The sequence below is a fragment of the Xenopus laevis genome, chromosome 1L, assembly GCF_017654675.1.
Source record: "Xenopus laevis strain J_2021 chromosome 1L, Xenopus_laevis_v10.1, whole genome shotgun sequence".
NCBI lineage: Eukaryota > Metazoa > Chordata > Amphibia > Anura > Pipidae > Xenopus > Xenopus laevis.
Genome location: NC_054371.1, coordinates 14,678,376 through 14,695,476, shown reverse-complemented (window position 1 = coordinate 14,695,476; position 17,101 = coordinate 14,678,376). Strand labels below are relative to the sequence as shown.

The 17,101-nt window shown below is 44.0% G+C and overlaps 1 protein-coding gene across 2 annotated transcripts; it reads right to left on the bottom strand.

The window, feature by feature from the left end:
- Positions 1-2,332: 2,332 nt before the first annotated feature.
- smox.L (spermine oxidase L homeolog) lies at positions 2,333-16,317 on the bottom strand. 2 transcript variants are annotated; one of them, XM_018226982.2, is made up of 7 exons: positions 16,166-16,317; positions 10,309-10,544; positions 9,457-9,683; positions 8,124-8,297; positions 6,390-7,086; positions 3,414-3,574; positions 2,333-2,766 (listed from the first exon to the last, which is right to left on the bottom strand). In XM_018226982.2, the coding sequence occupies exons 2-7, from the start codon at positions 10,514-10,516 to the stop codon at positions 2,617-2,619; spliced, it is 1,617 nt and encodes a 538-aa protein (XP_018082471.1). In that variant the 5' UTR covers positions 10,517-10,544; positions 16,166-16,317; the 3' UTR covers positions 2,333-2,616. The 2 variants fall into 2 exon arrangements, with proteins under 2 accessions (XP_018082471.1, XP_018082476.1); XM_018226987.2 differs by lacking the exon at positions 3,414-3,574.
- Positions 16,318-17,101: the final 784 nt, after the last annotated feature.

Sequence of the window (17,101 nt, the reverse complement as noted above, 5' to 3'; positions counted from 1 at the left end):
CATAGTAGACGTCAAAACTATTTAATTTGGGGGCGCTACATCGTACAACCTCTTTAGGGAGGCATGAGACATGCGTAACAGCATATGGAGTGGATCAACAACTGCCAGGCTGTTCCTAAACCCCCACCCCAGGAAACCCTTTCATAGAACTCATGGACATTATCGAATATCCTCATATTTTTCAACAAGGGGTACTTTATTTATTATAATACACAAGTCTTAGTGAGTCATGTGATAAAAATGACATCACTACTCACCGTTTATAACTGATGACATCACTAGTCACCGTTTATAGGGCTATAATTTACAGGATATTCATGGCTCAAGAAAGATGACAGGTGATTGGCTTGGCCATTCCATGGCAACACTTCAGCTGATCTCCAATTTGTATTTTTCTAGATTTGCCTCTTTCCAGCTCGTACATTAAACAGGTTGTCACAGTCAGACCCCACAAAAGCAAAACCAAACGGGTGCTGGATGAGGCCATTGTTGTATTAATTAGGTTTCTAAATCTTTACCTCTTTGATTATGGTTTTCAAGCCACTGCTTTGTTGCTAGGGTACCTGGCACCCTAGCAACATCAGTTGCAGGACAGCAGAAGGATTTCTTTTTCTTTTTTTAATTATTTTAAAGGGGGCTGACTCCATTAAGACTGGCGAGTAGCAGCGATTTACTAGTGGCTTTCCACTAGCACCTGCATCAACAGTTATCACTTAGCCGTTACTATGCACATCACATTTTATATCCACAGCCCAAATCACGAGAAATCTCCGGGGACCAGTGTTAGTCTTTATAAAAACACATTTACTGTTAAATACCCCCCTAAAATATACACTGAAACATCAATTTATAAGTAGAAATTCCAGCTTAGTTATTAATGCCTGATAATTACAAAATCCAAGATACCGGCCCCAAATTAAACGTCCAGTGCAACTGTTGTAAGGCTGATCGCTGCATGGCAAATTTGGTATTTTTTTAAAAAAAATATTAGGGCAAGGCATGGGTTGATTTAAATACTTTTTGGGGGATTTATACAGAGACCAGAACTGAACACAATTCATACAGATTCATTGCTGGTCTCTGTCCTGGTAAGAAGTGATCCATAGGGAAAAGATCCATAAATGCACGTTTGCTCGTGGAACGTGTGATCGCTCATGAGAGCAATAATGGACTCGGCCAGGCCACTAAACTTAATGCTGTATTCAAACACTGCAGTTACACTAGGTGCAAGCTTATGCTTAGAGGCACATTTATCAATGGTCAAATTTATAGGAGTTTTTTTTTTATAAACTCCTTTAAATTCGAATATACTCTAAATTTAATTGGGGGGTTAAAAAAAAAAATAATAATAATATACCTAAAACTCAGACAAATTTTACAGACTCGAAAACTCAAAATCTACTTTGAAGTAGAATTCAACTAAACTCTATTTGAGTTTGCCAGGAAGGCTATTAACATGTCCAAATTGGTCCCTGGACCTCGCCCACTGACTTATACATGAACTCGGCAGGTTTTAGGTGGCGAACAGTCGAATTGCGTTCTTAAAGGGCCAGAGTATGATACATCCCGAAATTGGAATCAAGTTTGGATAACTCACAATTTGAAAGTTTTGACCATAAAAAAAAAAATTATATTCGACCGTTAATAATTCTGCCCCTTAATGTCTGGCCAAGGCACTTACACCCAAAGTCCTAAGCTTTATAGCACAGCCTGCCACTCTAACTCCCAGAAGCCTCAGCCAGGTGCCTGTAGGGAGTTCTTTAACACAGCTCATTGTAGCCATCAGCGGTCCAGCCTTATAGCACCTGCACCACTTACAGGTCTGAGCAGTATCACTTTAGAAATATAAGAAAAAAGTAGGGGATGCACTGAATCCACTATTTTGGATTCGGCCAAACCCCCGAATCCTTTGCGAAAGATGTGGCCGAATACTGAACCGAATCCTAATTTGCGTGGAAAGGGGAAAACATTTACTTCCTTGTTTTGTGAAAGTCCTGTGATCTTCCTCCCCCCTAATTTGCACATGCAAATTAGGATTCAGCCAAATCCAAATCCTGGATTTGGTGCATCCATAAAAAGAGAAAGAAGAGAAAGAAGAGAAAGAAGAGAAAGAAGAGAAAGAAGAGAAAGAAGAGAAAGAAGAGAAAGAAGAGAAAGAAGAGAAAAAAGAGAAAGAAGAGAAAAAAGAGAAAAAAGAGAAAAAAGAGAAAAAAGAGAAAAAAGAGAAAGAAGAGAAAGAAGAGAAAGAAGAGAAAGAAGAGAAAGAAGAAGAATGTATTTGCTGGTGACTATTTTCAATTTGTAAATCTCTATAAAGAATCAGAGGCTCATCTGACCTGATATGTATTTATTATTATTATTATTTCATGTATTTGTATTATTCTTTTAGTTATCATAGAAGGCACTTACAAGACAGAGAAAGAAAAAAAAAAAAAGGAGGCACTGAGTGTGCGAGTGTTAAAAACATGGCAAGACAGCACCCTTAGCCACGAGCCATACAGTACAGGAACGGCCTACGGGTTTTTCTTAAAAAGATAAAAATCTGAACATATTTATCATTTAAAAAAAAAAGAAGAAGAAAGGACAAGCAGACGGACGTTGGTGGGAATCACGAGTTTAGTGGTTGTGACGTCTCATTACTTGCAAGAGATCTTGGTACATTTCGGCCAGGCGGTCAGCCTCCCGCTGCCCCGAGAGCAGGGCCCCGTGAGTGGTGGAGTAGTACTTCCTGTGCGTGGCCTCCCCCGAAAACATCACTTGCAGTGGCTGCAGGGAGGACAGAAGGACTTGTAAGCATTATACACAAAAAAAAAAAACAACATTTAGGGCTCTTACACACAGGAGGTTTATCCTGCGCTCCCCTGCGTCACGCTTTATTCCGTTCAGCCGCAGGAGTAGACGCCCTCCATTATTGTGAAGGGGGCTGTACTCACACAGACACATGCAAGTGCCGAACGCAGGTGAAATGCAACATGCTGCGTCCCTACCTGCGTTTGCTGCTTACATGCGTCTGTGCAAGTACAGCCCCCTTCACAATAATGGAGTGCGTGTACTCCTGCGCTCCCCTGCGGCTGAACAGAAGAAAGCGCAACGCAGAGGAGCGCAGGTAAAACCGTCCATGTGTAAGAGCCGTTAAACAATTGGCTTCCCCTACATTTACATGTGCAGGAACCAATACATTGCTGACTGCAGCCATAGAGATTATATGATTCATAACTGTCAGTTTAGCAGCCAGATATTGCCTTCCCAACTCATTGAGAGGACCCCATACGTGGACCAATAAAACGCTGCATGTTTCGCCCCGTGTAGGGCCAGTCGTTTGCACGACTTTATACAGAAAGCTGAATCCGTGCAGTTTGGGCACAGCCAGTAGGGGGTACTAGAGAGCAACAGGAGGGATACTGGATACTTACAGCAGTTTTGGAGCTTTCCGTACAAGGCAGAGGCTTTGCCAGCTTCTCTACATCTGCTCCACTGGAGCCTACTTGAGTGTAGGAATACGACCCAAAGAAATAAGGGTTACTGCCCCACGAGGACCTCAGTATCCGCCGAGGCTTCGGAATGTTAGGATTCCCTAGGAACAGCAAAATACCAATAGAGGTTCTGCAGAACTACAACTCCCGGTAACCTTTGGTAGCTCCATGTTAAAACATATGGAATTTACATAGACAATTTTATGAAGGTTTACTGGGCAATACAACCCACAGCTGGACAACTTCCGTTATTTTTGTGATTGCCTAAGGGCCGCGTGCATCACCCAAAAACCTTTCACCCATCGGCACTTCTGCTTTCACAATTCCCTGAGCTGATTGCAGCAAAATATTCCCCCCACTCTGTGACATCACACAAAGTACAAGACAAGGCGGTGACTTTCTCCTGAACTTGTAAGTGTTAAAGGGGAACTCCACCCTTACTTGGTTTCACAGTGTTTATGGTTTCTGCACTGCTGGCTCCTGACTTCTGAAACAATGTAGCCGAGGCCAGAGGATTTACTGTTTCTGTTCTCTGGTTCTGATCCTTGAAACCGTAAAAACCACCGTACTCCATCTCTGTTAAGTCGCTGGTGTCTGCTACATTGTTTCAGGAGTCAGAAACAGAGAACAGAAGGACAGACGCTGCTTTAAACAGCAAATATGTTTTCAAATGACATTAAACCCATTGGAAATGTGTAATAAATGTATATTAGAAAGTTGCTTAGAATGTTCTCATTTGCTACAGGTGGAGGTTGCCTTTAAAGATGCCCCATTTAATGAAGGCAGTAGGTGTTCAGTTCCCAATCTGATAGTCATGTACTCTTAAAGGGGTGGTTCACCTTTAAAGGACCAGTAACAAAAAAAATTTAAAAAAAAAATTTTTAAATCGCAAAGTCTTTATTTAGAAATAACTTACCGAAACTCTGCTTGCGCTCCTCTTCAGAAAGCGATCGCGGTACTCTATTTCTCCTCCCTGCCTTCCTTATAGGAGATAGCCAGGGAGGAGAAATCGAGCACCGCATGATGGATAGTCGCCATGTTGCCTTTTCTGATGAAGAGCGCAAGCGGAGTTTCTGTAATTTATTTCTAAATAAAGACTTAGTGATTTTAACGTTTAATATGTGTTGGTTTTTTATTTTTCGTAGTGAATGAATTTTATTTAAAAAAAAAAAAATTGTTAACGGTTCTTTAAGTAACTTAGTATGTTCTCGAATCATTTGCCTTGTTCTTCTGACCCCATCTAAAAAGCTAATTCTCTGTAAGGCTACAAATGTATCATTATTGATACTTTTTATTACTCATCTTTCTATTCACCCCCTCCCCTATTCATATCCCAATCTTTTATTCAAACCAATGCAAGGTTGCTAGAGTAATATGGACCCTAGCAACCAGATGGCTGAAATTGCAAACTGGAGAGCTGCTAAATAAAAAGCTAAATAACTCATAAATCACAAATAAAAAATGAAAACCAGTAGCAAATGGTCTCAGAATATCATTCTCTACATCGTACCAACAGTTCATTTAAAGGTGAACAACCCCTTTAAGCACTGGCTGGCCAGCATGTAAACATCGGGAGCTGCCATATTGAGTAACAATGGTCACAGATTCACCCACCTTCGTTTATAACAGGCATTATATCCCCTTATATTTGGTGTATTCTGTACATTGATCCGAGGGTCAGACTGAGTGACTGCGTATAACAAAGGGTTACTGTCAATTGGCCCATTACAGAGCCGACAGTTTTCCCAGAGCTTTGAGGCTTTCACACAAAATTGCAGCAATCATCGTTCTCAAAGGGGGAGTGAAAAGTGCAAGAGGAAATAAACATCCCGTCCCATTTCAGAGACTGAAAAAGGTGCAATTTCAAATCTCAGGCTGTGGGCCCTGCAGTGTGCGGATGGTGGGGTCGTTGTGTGCTGGAAAAAATCAACCAGGTTAGACTGCCCTTGTTTTGTACTTTGTACCACACGCTGCTGCTGAAATAAGACCTTTTAAAAGGTTCCACACTGGATATGCCCAGCCCCATCATTAGCCTCCCCTCTCCCACCCCCTACCAAATGCTCTGTGAGGCTACAAATTTATTGTTATTGCTACTTTTTATTATTCATCTTTCTATTCAGGCCTCTCCTATTCCAGTCTCTTATTCAAATCAGTGCATGGTTGCTAGGGTAATTTGGACCCTAGCAACCAGATGGCTGAAATTGCAAACTGGAGAGCTGCTGAATAAAAAGCCAAATAACTCAAAACACAAATGAAAACCACACAAAAGTTGTCTCAGAATATCACTCTCTAAATCATACTAACAGTTAAAGGGATTCTGTCATGATTTTTATGATGTATTTTTATTTCTAAATGACACACACTGCAAATAATTCACTCTACAATATAAAATTTCATTGCTAAACCAGCAAGTGTATTTAGTTGTAATATTGGTGTGTAGGTGCATCTCAAGTCATTTTGCCTGATCATGTGCTTTCAGAAAGAGCCAGCACTTTAAGATGGAACTGCTTTCTGGCAGGCTGTTTCTCCTACTCAATGTAACTGAATGTGTGTGGGACCTGGATTTTACTATTGAGTGCTGTTCTTAGATCTACCAGGCAGTTATCTTGTGTTAGGGAGCTGCTATCTGGTTACCTTCCCGTTGTTCTGTTAGGCTGCAGGGGGGGGGGGGTGCCATCACTCCAACTTGCAGTACAGCAGTAAAGAGTGACTGAAGTTTATCAGAGCACAAGTCACATGACTGGGGGCAGCTGGGAAACGGACAATATGTCTAGCCCCATGTCAGATTTTAAAATTAAATTTAAAAAAAAATCTGTTTGCCCTTTTGAGAAACAGATTTCGGTGCAGCAATATTAACCGATGCGTTTTGAAAGGTGAATAAACCCTTGAAGAGAAGAGAGTATCAGTGAGACCAACCTGTAAATTTGCGCAGGAGCTCAGTGCAGGTTTCGGCGACGGTCTCGTCATCATATTTCTCCATAATCAGAGCCTCCTCCCCACAAATCCAGCCACTGAGCACGTAACCGTATCTCTCGGGGGGGTAGAGGACATCAAAGCTGCAGATCTTCTTGTACCACATCTCCTCGGGATACGTCAGGCTCTCGCTCTCGGCCTCATCCTCCCACACAAACTGGATGCTGTTACACTCGGGGCTCCAGAAAGGCTCCTCGAACTCCAGGAAGATCTTGTCGGTGGTGCTGATGCCCAGTTTTTCGATGGCCGTTACCTTTTCTTCCGGGAGACTGGGGTGAAAGAGAGTCTCGTGGAATTTCTTCATGACGCCCAGAGAGGCAGTGACAATGACGTGGTCGGCCGCGATGAACTCGTAATCTTCGCATTCCACAAAGACGGGGTAACCCTTGTCCTGGACTTGGTCGTTGTTGTGGTCGGCGACCTGGTCGATCTGTTTCCTCACGGAGCGGTTCCAGTGGACGCATTTCACAGGCTTGCGCAGCTGGATCAACGACGCAGGGACAGAAGAGGACAGGATCTCCACTATCCGAATGAATCCGCAAGGGATAACGTGATGAGCGCCAGGAATTTCCGTCCATTCGCCAAACTCGCTGAGCGACACCTCGTCCATACTGTGCGAACTGCTCTCGCAACTCTCAACCTTACGGAGAAAAAAAAAAACAAATGAGAATCAGGGCAGACTAAAGTCCAACTAAAGAAATAGGCTAGGTTGTACATGATGTTTTGTGCTTCTGTACCAGCCCAAGGCAACCGCAGCCCTTTAGCAGTAAAGATCTGTCTCCAAAGATGCCCCAGTAGCTCCCCATCTTCTTTTCTGCTGATTCACTGCACATGCTCTGTGCTGCTGTCACTTACTGAGTTTAGGGACCCACTCACAATATACAGTACACATAGAATAGAAATGTCACAATATAAGGCTGATTAGTAATTAATACACATAATTACTACATGGCAGCACAGAAACCAGTGCAATTAGCATCAGAATTTAATAATCAGCAAACCTGTAGCATCAGCTTATATTACAGCCAGGGAAGCTCATTTTCTGCTGGATAATTAGTGACGAGCCCTAAGCTTAGCTTCTCAACAGCCAATCAGAGCCCACTGAGCATGTGAGTGTCACAGACACTTTCCAAGATGGTGACCCCCTGTGACAAGTTTGAAGTCCTGGATCATTGCTGCTATTGACAAGCTGAAACTTTAGCCTCGTGCAATAAGTGCACTATATAAAATGGCATTTTTAGCCATAATTATTTTTAGGTTTTAGTTCTCCTTTAAAGATGGTCACCGCCAGGTGTCGGCCATATAAAAGATTACGGTGCAGCCTTAAATAAGGCACGTGCTAGCGGCGAGCCAAGACTTTCCATTCCAGCACAGTGGGGATTTTCATATCTTTTTTATTTAAACGGAATACAAGTGCTTTCATATGAAATTGAATGGACATAATCAGGCTCTCAGGTCCATTTGCAGAATAGGTTGGGAAGCCAAAATAAAATGCTCCTAATCTTAAATCATCACCCCAAGCAACCCTTTGTCTTTTAGAAAGATTATGCCTTTCCAAACCTCATGCAACTCAACGCTATTTATTTATTTTTATTTTTTAAATCGCCTCAGAAATGCCGGCCAATAACCCACTGCATAAGAGCTCACCGGAGCCTGGAAAGTGGGGGCAGCACTGACCTTTAAAAACTGCTGAACCATAGCCAGCTTGAGCTTCTTTGTGCTCTCCGAATCGTCGGGATCCTCCTTGATACGTTTGCGCACGACGTCACGCGTAAAAACTCCAACGCTGTTCTGACTTTCAGCATTGACTGGCTTCCCGTTCTGAAAGAATTCCTGAGTCAGGTTATAGACCTGCGGAGAGATCAGAGCAATAGATTGGCTACACGGCCTGGAATTAAACATCAAGGAACTGGTTCATCTTCATACAGAGGCAAAGACACCAGAAATGTCCAAATATAGAATAAATAAAAGGGTTGGATCATGCTACTTCTGGATATGGCCGATTTCCCCTTTAAAAAAAGAACTGTAGGTGCTGGCGTAGATAACCCCTTCAGCCAATCCACAGAGGAGACCCTGTACTACACCCACTTAAAGCACCGTCCTGAATACCAATGAGCTGATCAGCCGGCCATAGAGCTGAATGAGTTTCCAGTAATCACTTAGAGGAGGAGGAGGTGATTTTTAGGAAAGCAGGGGCAGCCCCCCATTTCATTGGCAAAGAGAATATGACAGCACCCATGCCTATAAACAAATAGGGATGCACCAAATCCAGGATGCCGTCAGGATTCAGCCTTTTTTCAGCAGGATTCGGCCGAATACTTGTGCCTGGCGGAACCAACTTAATTTGCATGTGTAAATTAGGGGTGGGGAGGGAAATCACGCGACTTCATAATAGAAGCAAAAAAATATCCCACTTTTTCCTTTCCCACTCCTAATTTGCATATGCAAGATTCGGTGCATCCCTATAAAGAAATACATGGGTGGCTTTTTGTAAGGAATAATAGTGCTAAAAAGCCTTATATTATACTAGTTATACCTCCCAGAGTCTCACCCTAGATAAGGTTTGTGAACAGGCCTAAATATGGAATTTTCTTAAGGGGCCCTTCCCTAATTAATATGCATTAAATAAACTGGTCTCCCCCACTCCTTTGTAGCCACTGATCCCTGACCAAAGAAGCTGAATGACTGCTGAAAAGGAGGGGGGCCCCGCTCGGGAGAACTCATTTATTTTGTTGCAAACATTCAGCTCGAAGCTTTTTTCGATCAGCCCATGTCGACCAGGTTCAACTCCCTGGGGGAATTTCCCGAGGCAAGATTGATATTTCACTGCCAAGGTTGTTGTGTGTAACAATCCTGACGCACGCCACAGCCAATACCAATTTAACCCCCACCCAGGATCTGTATTTTCAGGTTATTTTATTTTTAATTATTTTTTCACCAAGATTATTGTAAATAAGGCAATATTTGCTCTTTAATAAATGTCTGGGAATAAAATTTCAGCGGCACCCACCTCGTTATATACATCACCGAATTCTTCAACCAGATCTTTCGGGATCCTGTGGCCACTGTTGGTGAGGTAGTGAGCCACGCCATTCTTGGAGTACAGGCTGATGCGGCCGACGCTCCGCTCCCCGTCCGTAGTCTCCTCGAGCAAACCATTGTCTTCTGCTAGATGGTAGATGGGGTTGCCGGTGGAACCATGGATCCAAGTCGCTCCCAGTTCAAACGTGGCGTGTTCTGCGAGGGATGGGAAAGCCAAGTCATTAGTAACATAGTAATTAAGGTTGAAAAAAAGACACACGTCCATCAAGTTCATCCTTTTAACTTTATTTTATCCTGCCTAACTGCAGTTGATCCAGAGGAATGCAAAAAACCCAATTTGAAGCCTCTCCAAAAAAGTCCTTCCTGACTCAAAAATGGCAATGGGACCAGTCCCTGGATCAAACACCCTTCCGAATATTACTAGCTGCACAATTAGACACATTCCCAGGTACAGGACATAGGGGCTGATGGGAGGCTACCAATAGCTTGACACAAAAGCTAGCAATCCATTCAAGAGCGCGGTGTCTGATAGGGCTTGTGAGAAACAAATACCATGTACAACTCCACACCTACCCGAGCCCAATCAGCAGGTCATGAATCGATATTAGAAGATAATTGTGTAGGGCTTATTTACTCATCCCATGGAAGCAGATGCACAACCTCTATGAGAACATCTTGCCCCCCATAGGTGCATCCCTAGCCCTCAAAGCTATGATAGTGTTCATTAAAGCAAGCAGACTTTAGGACGCTCCTTAAAAGTGGCCCCACGGAGACTAATGCACAATTTGGGCGAATGTTGGTGGTGGGGGGGTGCTCTTACCAAGTTTTAAACTTTGGACTCTGCCTCCGATTCGGTCAGATGCCTCAAGGATCGTCACATCCGTGAATCCCTTTTCCAGGAGGGTTTTTGCAGCAGACAGGCCCGCGAGCCCAGCCCCAATAATCACTATTCGAGGTTGCCGGTGTCTCCGTGGGCCGCTACTAAGAGGATCATCAGTGCCGTCTGAAGATATTTCACAACTTTGCATGCCGTCCAAGCTCTCTTTTTGGGATGACCTGGATGGGAGACCACATGGCTTACTGTGTGCCCACAACATTCCAACCCTGCACATTTGCATTCATTCCTATAGGCGGGTGCTGCCATATTTGTTGCCTCAGCTGATGCATTCTGCAACAAGGTCTGTTTTACTGAAGCATATAGAGCGAAGGCAGAATAGAACATGACCCAACCATAAAAAGGCCACTCTAGTATTCACCCATACATCTCTATGGCAAATACACGAATTTAAAAGAAAAAAAAAGGCAGAAATTACAGAAAATGCTGCAGAGAAAACAAGTAATTTTCTTTTTAGACAAAAAAAAGCCGAGACTGTTGTGAGCGGAGAGGAAGAAGAACAGAGGCCCCTATTAATCCATTTAGCCGACAACCTAATAACAGTGGTTGCCGCTCACTCTGCCTTTTGGCTGCCTGGCATTAGCTGAGGAAGCGACTAATTACTGCTCTTTCGCGCTGCGTTGAACGGAGATGTGACTGGCATCCCAGCGCAAGGGGGAAAACAAAATGTGCCGGCTAATAAGCAAAAGCCACAGCCCAGGAACAGAGTGTTATTAAGGCACAAACCCTTTCATTAAGCAGAGAATGGTTTTGTTATCCTGATGAATTGAGGCTTTACTTCCCCTTGAATTAAGGCACAATGCCCCTTTGTACGGACACTTCTGGCATAGAGACGTTGGCAACCATGCAAGAAGCTAAAGGCCACCCTGTGGGCACAATGGCAAGGTCAGGAGTGGAGCAGAGAGGCACCCTCACTGCAAGTGTTTATACCCAACTGGGAACGGACAGCAGCCAATCAGTATGTAGAATTTATTGGTAACCATTGACTGATTGGTTGCTTTTTGCTCGGAGATCTATAATATTAAATACCACAGAAGGGAATGCTGGAGTTGGAGGGTCACAAAGCACCTACCTTGGTTACCCATAGCAACCAGGCAGGATTGATCAGTTGGCTACTAGGGGGTTGGGGGGACAGGCAAACAATAACACAACTTATTCAATAATTGACTGCAAAAAGCCATATGTATAGACTCCCCGCACCTCAATTCCACTTACAGGGGAAGTGTATAAGGAGCCCAGCACACTAAAAGGGCTAGCAACCCATAACAACCAATCAGAAAGTAGCACTAGACCTACGCCACTATTAGACTTACGCCCCTATTTATTAGCCCTACGCCAATCAGGTGCCAAGGTGTGACATATCCATTGAGCAGACTCAATAAGATTTATTACTACCCCCTCCAACAGGATCCTACACAAAGTAGAGCTTTATATTATTTCAGAGACTCTCCCACAGAAACGGAGCGACACCTACATACGTCATACGTTACTGGACTGAACTCACCGCAGTCTCAGCCCTGAGGGCATATGACATCATCAGAGCCCTACCCATTGCATCATAGACTTACAGGAAATACCAGGGCACTCACCTAGAGTCAGTGTCATCTTCTAGAAAGTGGCATTCATAGGGCAACCAGACTGGCATTCATATAGGTCAGGTTCTGCTGCAGTGCTTCTTTAACTACACTCACTACTCGGCAGACTCACTTTCAGTGCAATGAATGATAAGGCTGGTAGGCACACGGGGTATAGTGTATATTAGCGCCCACCATACAATTCAATGTAAAATAAATGTAGTCGCTGGTACCAGGGCATTTCACTCCTCCTATTCTCGGACATGGGTATTTTAAGACCAGGGGAATAACTACAGAGGAAGCAGACCCTGTGGCTGCAGGGGGGCCAGAATGTATAAATAATTCATATTTAATATGAATAACTATTGGTAACAGGTCAAACTATAGATATTTTGGGGGCCTAAAAAATAATTTGCTGTGGGGCCAAGTAATATCTAGTTACGCCACTGATTGAGACGCTTCTTCGCCAGCCTAGATATACATTATTTTATCCAATGGAGAATTTTTACCCTGTGCAACTGTCCAAAGCCTACTTACTGTTCATTATAAAGGTGCACACACTAACATACAGTGAGCAACACATACACAACATTAAACACAAACCAGGGCACAATCATTACAAGCCACCCTCTACTCATGCTACCCTATCCCCTGGCACCCAACTCCTGCCCTGCCTATAGCATAGTGGCCCTTATGAGAAGCCTTTAGTAGAGCAGATACTGAGCACAGGGAGGGGAAGCAGCAGTACAGGGTGTGTCCGCACAAAACGTGTGAGTTATAATAGAGTCTGTTGAAACAATCGGCTCAGTAAGCGCTGAACAAACATTTACTGTACGGAGGTAAGGGAGCCGCCGGGCACGGAACAAGAACAGGCAGTGACCCAACCATCTGGGTGCCATTGTCAGGGCACAAACTCTCCGACTCCCACAAATAAATTACAGGGCAGGTACACGGGTTATTGTCTGCTACTTTGTCTGAGGCGACTGTATAATTTCCCTTTTAGCCCCACGCCCATGTAGGTATCAAGGGTGACACCCTAAATATATCCAAAGAGTGGACAGAGATAGAACAATGCCAGCACTGATATTCCCTGGTGCCAAGCACGATTCAGCAGGAACAGCCCTTGAGTTTGTGCACAGCCTAGAAAGTTGCCCATTGTGACATTAACCTTAAGTAACCCACAGAGTGAGTCAGGCAGGGTGACAGCAGGGTGATGGAAGGGCATGAAGGAAGCATTGAGCTCTCATGGTGGCAGCGTCTTTGCCCAGATGGGAGAGATTTACAAATAAACGCATTGTCGGACAAGATGTGGTCCACCTTTCAGTTAACTTTTAGGGTCAGGGCACACAGACAGATTCAGGGAGATTAGTTGCCCGGCGACAAATCTTCAGGCGACTAATCTCCCCAAACTCCCTCTTTGCCAGCTAAAATGAAAATCGCCGGCGGGATGGCACTCAAAAGCGGTTAGTTTTCAGAGGTCGGACAAAATTGCCTCACAAAGAAAATTCGGGTGACTTCGGAAAACAAACCGCTCCAAGTGCCATCCCGCCGGCGATTTTCATTTTAGCCGGCGAGGAGGCAGTTCGGGGAGATTAGTCGCCCCAAAGAAGAGGAGATTTGTCGCCGGGCAACTAATCTCCCCGAAATTGCCTGTGTGCCTTGACCCGTAGCATGTTGTAGAATGACCAATTCTAAGCAACTTTTCAATTGAAATTCATTAGTTATTTATTATAGTTTTTTTTTTTTAATTATTTGCCTTCTTTTTACACTTCCCAGCTTTCAAATGGGGTATGTATTATGCCCTTTAAGGTTATAAAATGTATTATTGCTATTTTATATTACTCATCGTTCTATTTGGGTCTTTTCCTATTCATATTCCAGTCTCTCAAATAAATGCATGGTTGCTAAGGTAATTTGGACCCTAGCAACCAGATGGCTGAGATTGCAAATTTAGAGCTGCTGAATAAAAAGCTAAATATCTCAATACCCCCAAATGATAAAAAATTAAAACCAATTGCAAAGTGTCTCAGAATATCACTCTACATGATACGAACAGTTAATTTAAAGGCAAACAACCCCTTTAAAGAAGATCCCTCCCCAGGAAAAACAGCAAGGGGTTAGCCAAGGGCACACACAACCCACACTCCTGGCACAGCACTGAGAAATAATGAGCCTGACTCCAGCAACACCAACACTGTATGGGCAAAAAAAATAAAAAATCAGTTTGCTCACACACCCAGATCTCCTAAAAATAACCCCAAAGGCTGCCGCTCCAATATTTATCATTCGGATTTACCTCTAATCCCAGGGGTTTAGGTTTTAAAGGGATACAGACGTTAAAGGCATTCCTTAGTCTAAAATGATATGGTCTACTTTAAACAGAAGGGGGTCATCCCATTAGTCCCCGCCCCCAGGCAGCATTAGATGCCCCCAACAGCCACATGTGATCACAAAGAGACCTTTGCTGCTTAAAGCGATATCAGAACGTCCCTATTTTTATTAGGGATGCACCAAATACAGGATTCGGTTCGGGATTCGGCCTTTTTAAGCAGGATTCAGGTTCGGCCGAATCCTTCTGCCTGGCCGAACCGAATCCTAATTTGCATATGTAAATTAGGGGTGGGGAGAGAAATCACATGACTTATTGTCACAAAACAAGTAAAAAATGTTTTCCCCTTCCCACCCCGAATTTGCATATGCAAATTAGGGTTCGGATTCAGCCGAATCTTTCGCAAAGGATTCGGGGGTTCGGCAGAATCCAAAAAAGTGGATTTGGTGCATCCCTAATTTTTATAGCATCAATTGAATAAACTTGTGGGCAGCCGTCCTGCATGATGATGTCATACAACTGTCATCACCCCTCCAGCCTATCACAGTATCTCCTGCCCCCCAAAGCGCATGGAACAGATACGGAGGCAACACCAGATATCTACTCAATCTATCCACACATGAGCCTTTCTAAACAAACAATCTTACGATCTACAATGAAAAGATTCATTTAAAAAAAAAAATACATCCCAATAAAAAATAAAAATGTAACATACAGACCAACTGCAAGCTTGTCTCAATTTCAAAGTCACATCGTACCTAAAGTACTTTATTCTGACTGCCATCCCAGAGCACTTGCCAGATGCTAAGAGTCGTAGTTCAACTACAGCCACACTACTAAGAGTTTTGGCCAACTGAAAGGGTTAAAACTCACACAACCCCCCTCCACACAAGTGCCACATCAGCGACAGTTAGACATGCTTTAGTCATAGGAACAGGCCATGAGCGAGGAAATATTTAGAGAATTCGGAATTGGGGAAGAGGGGCCCCCCAGCTAGAGTGAGTACAGCCTGATACTTCTACAGTTAGTGAAAGAAATGCCATTGTGAGTTTAGGCTTCTAATAGCGTTTTCTACACGACTGAACTCCCCATGTACTATAATGATGTCATCAAATTGTGAAATACATCTCCCAGCATCCTCTGCCAGACAGCTGCTCACATCAGGGGGGTTATAGCGATGCTGGCAGCTCAGTTAAGGGAAGGGGGATGTACAACATCCCCTGCAAGATTTTTTTCTTTATAAATCTAAGTTCTAAGGGGTACATGGACCTCATGGTATGACATCATACACACACAATAAATACATGTCATAGAGGAGCTCACATACACTGCAATCACTATGATAAAGAGACACAAATGTATCAAAGCCAGTGAGAGGCCAACACTCATTGATGGAAGTAAATGAAATAAAGTATCACTGGGACACACACTCCCATACACAATATTAGTTGGGCATCACTGGATAATGGGGGGATTAGATTGGGCAGAGGAGAGGCATTATAGGGGCATTACAGGGGCATTATAGGGGCATTATAGGGGCACCTGTCAGTGGCAATAGGTGGAGTCTAAATGGCAAGTCCAGGAGTTAAAAGAAGAAGTGGGGCCTGTGTGTCACCTGCCCCTGAACTACAACTCCCAGAAGCCTCACTGAAGCTGAATATTAAGAGTGTCAGCAGGAGGTCAGTATAAAGGTACAGGATATGGAATATCTATAGGGATACTATAGTGTGTCTGTGCCCAGGATACGGGTTCAGTCCGGAGTGGATTGTATTTAGGAGACACACACAGTATGACACACACTCAGTGACATCACAGCGTTACACACACAGGAGACAGAGGGAGGGACACACAGAGGACACAGCGCAGAACAGAGCGGTACCTTCCTCCTAGCGCACTCGGACTCACGGCTTTCCGCTCCCCGGTTGGGCGTCTCTCTCGCTCTGAATCCGACACTGATCCGCTGGAACTGCGCGCGACCGGCGCTTGTCTGTTTATCAGCCTCTGGCTCAGACCCTCCCCCTATCGCCTCCGCCTTCCCCCGCCCCTTCCATGCTCCGCCTCCTGACTGAGCCAACCTCTTGCACCTTGGCACCTGCCTCTCCCCGCCCCTTTTCCTCCTGATACTGGTGAGAAGGAGAGTCACTATTTCTCCCACAGCTCCGAGTCAGTCCGGGGGGGATGGGAAGTGAGCGGAGTAGCGAGTTGGGCCGGACTGGAAATGTGTGGGGCCGCTATAAACCGGTGCCACAGGAAGTCAGTATTTAGTGGGACTCTGTGTACCTCTCTCTTCTACTGCTCATCCTGATAAACATGTCATCTCTCCTCTGGTACCTACATGTATCTCTCCTCTACTGTTTCATTCCCTGGGTCACTGTTCATCCCTGTGTCACATACTCTCATCCCTGTTCATGCTATCTCTCCTCTACTGCTCATCCCTGTATGTTAACTGTTCATCCCTGTAACATGTATCTCTCCTTCGTACGTGGTCCTGTATCTCTATGTTCATCCCTGTGTAAACATGTATCTCTCCTCTACTGTTCATCCCTAGTATCTGCTGTTCAGTATCTCCTCCTCTACTGTTCATTGGTAACATGTATCTCTCCTTCTACTGTCATCCTGTAACATGTAACATCAACATGATATCTCTCCTTACTGTTTCATCCTCTGTAATCATTTCTGTCCTCAATCCGTGTAACATACTGTCCTACAGTAAACATGTATTCTCCCTACTGTCTATCCCTGTAACATTTATCTCCCTACTGTTCATCCCTGTTGTATCTCTGCTCTACTGTTCATCCCTTAACATGTATCTCTC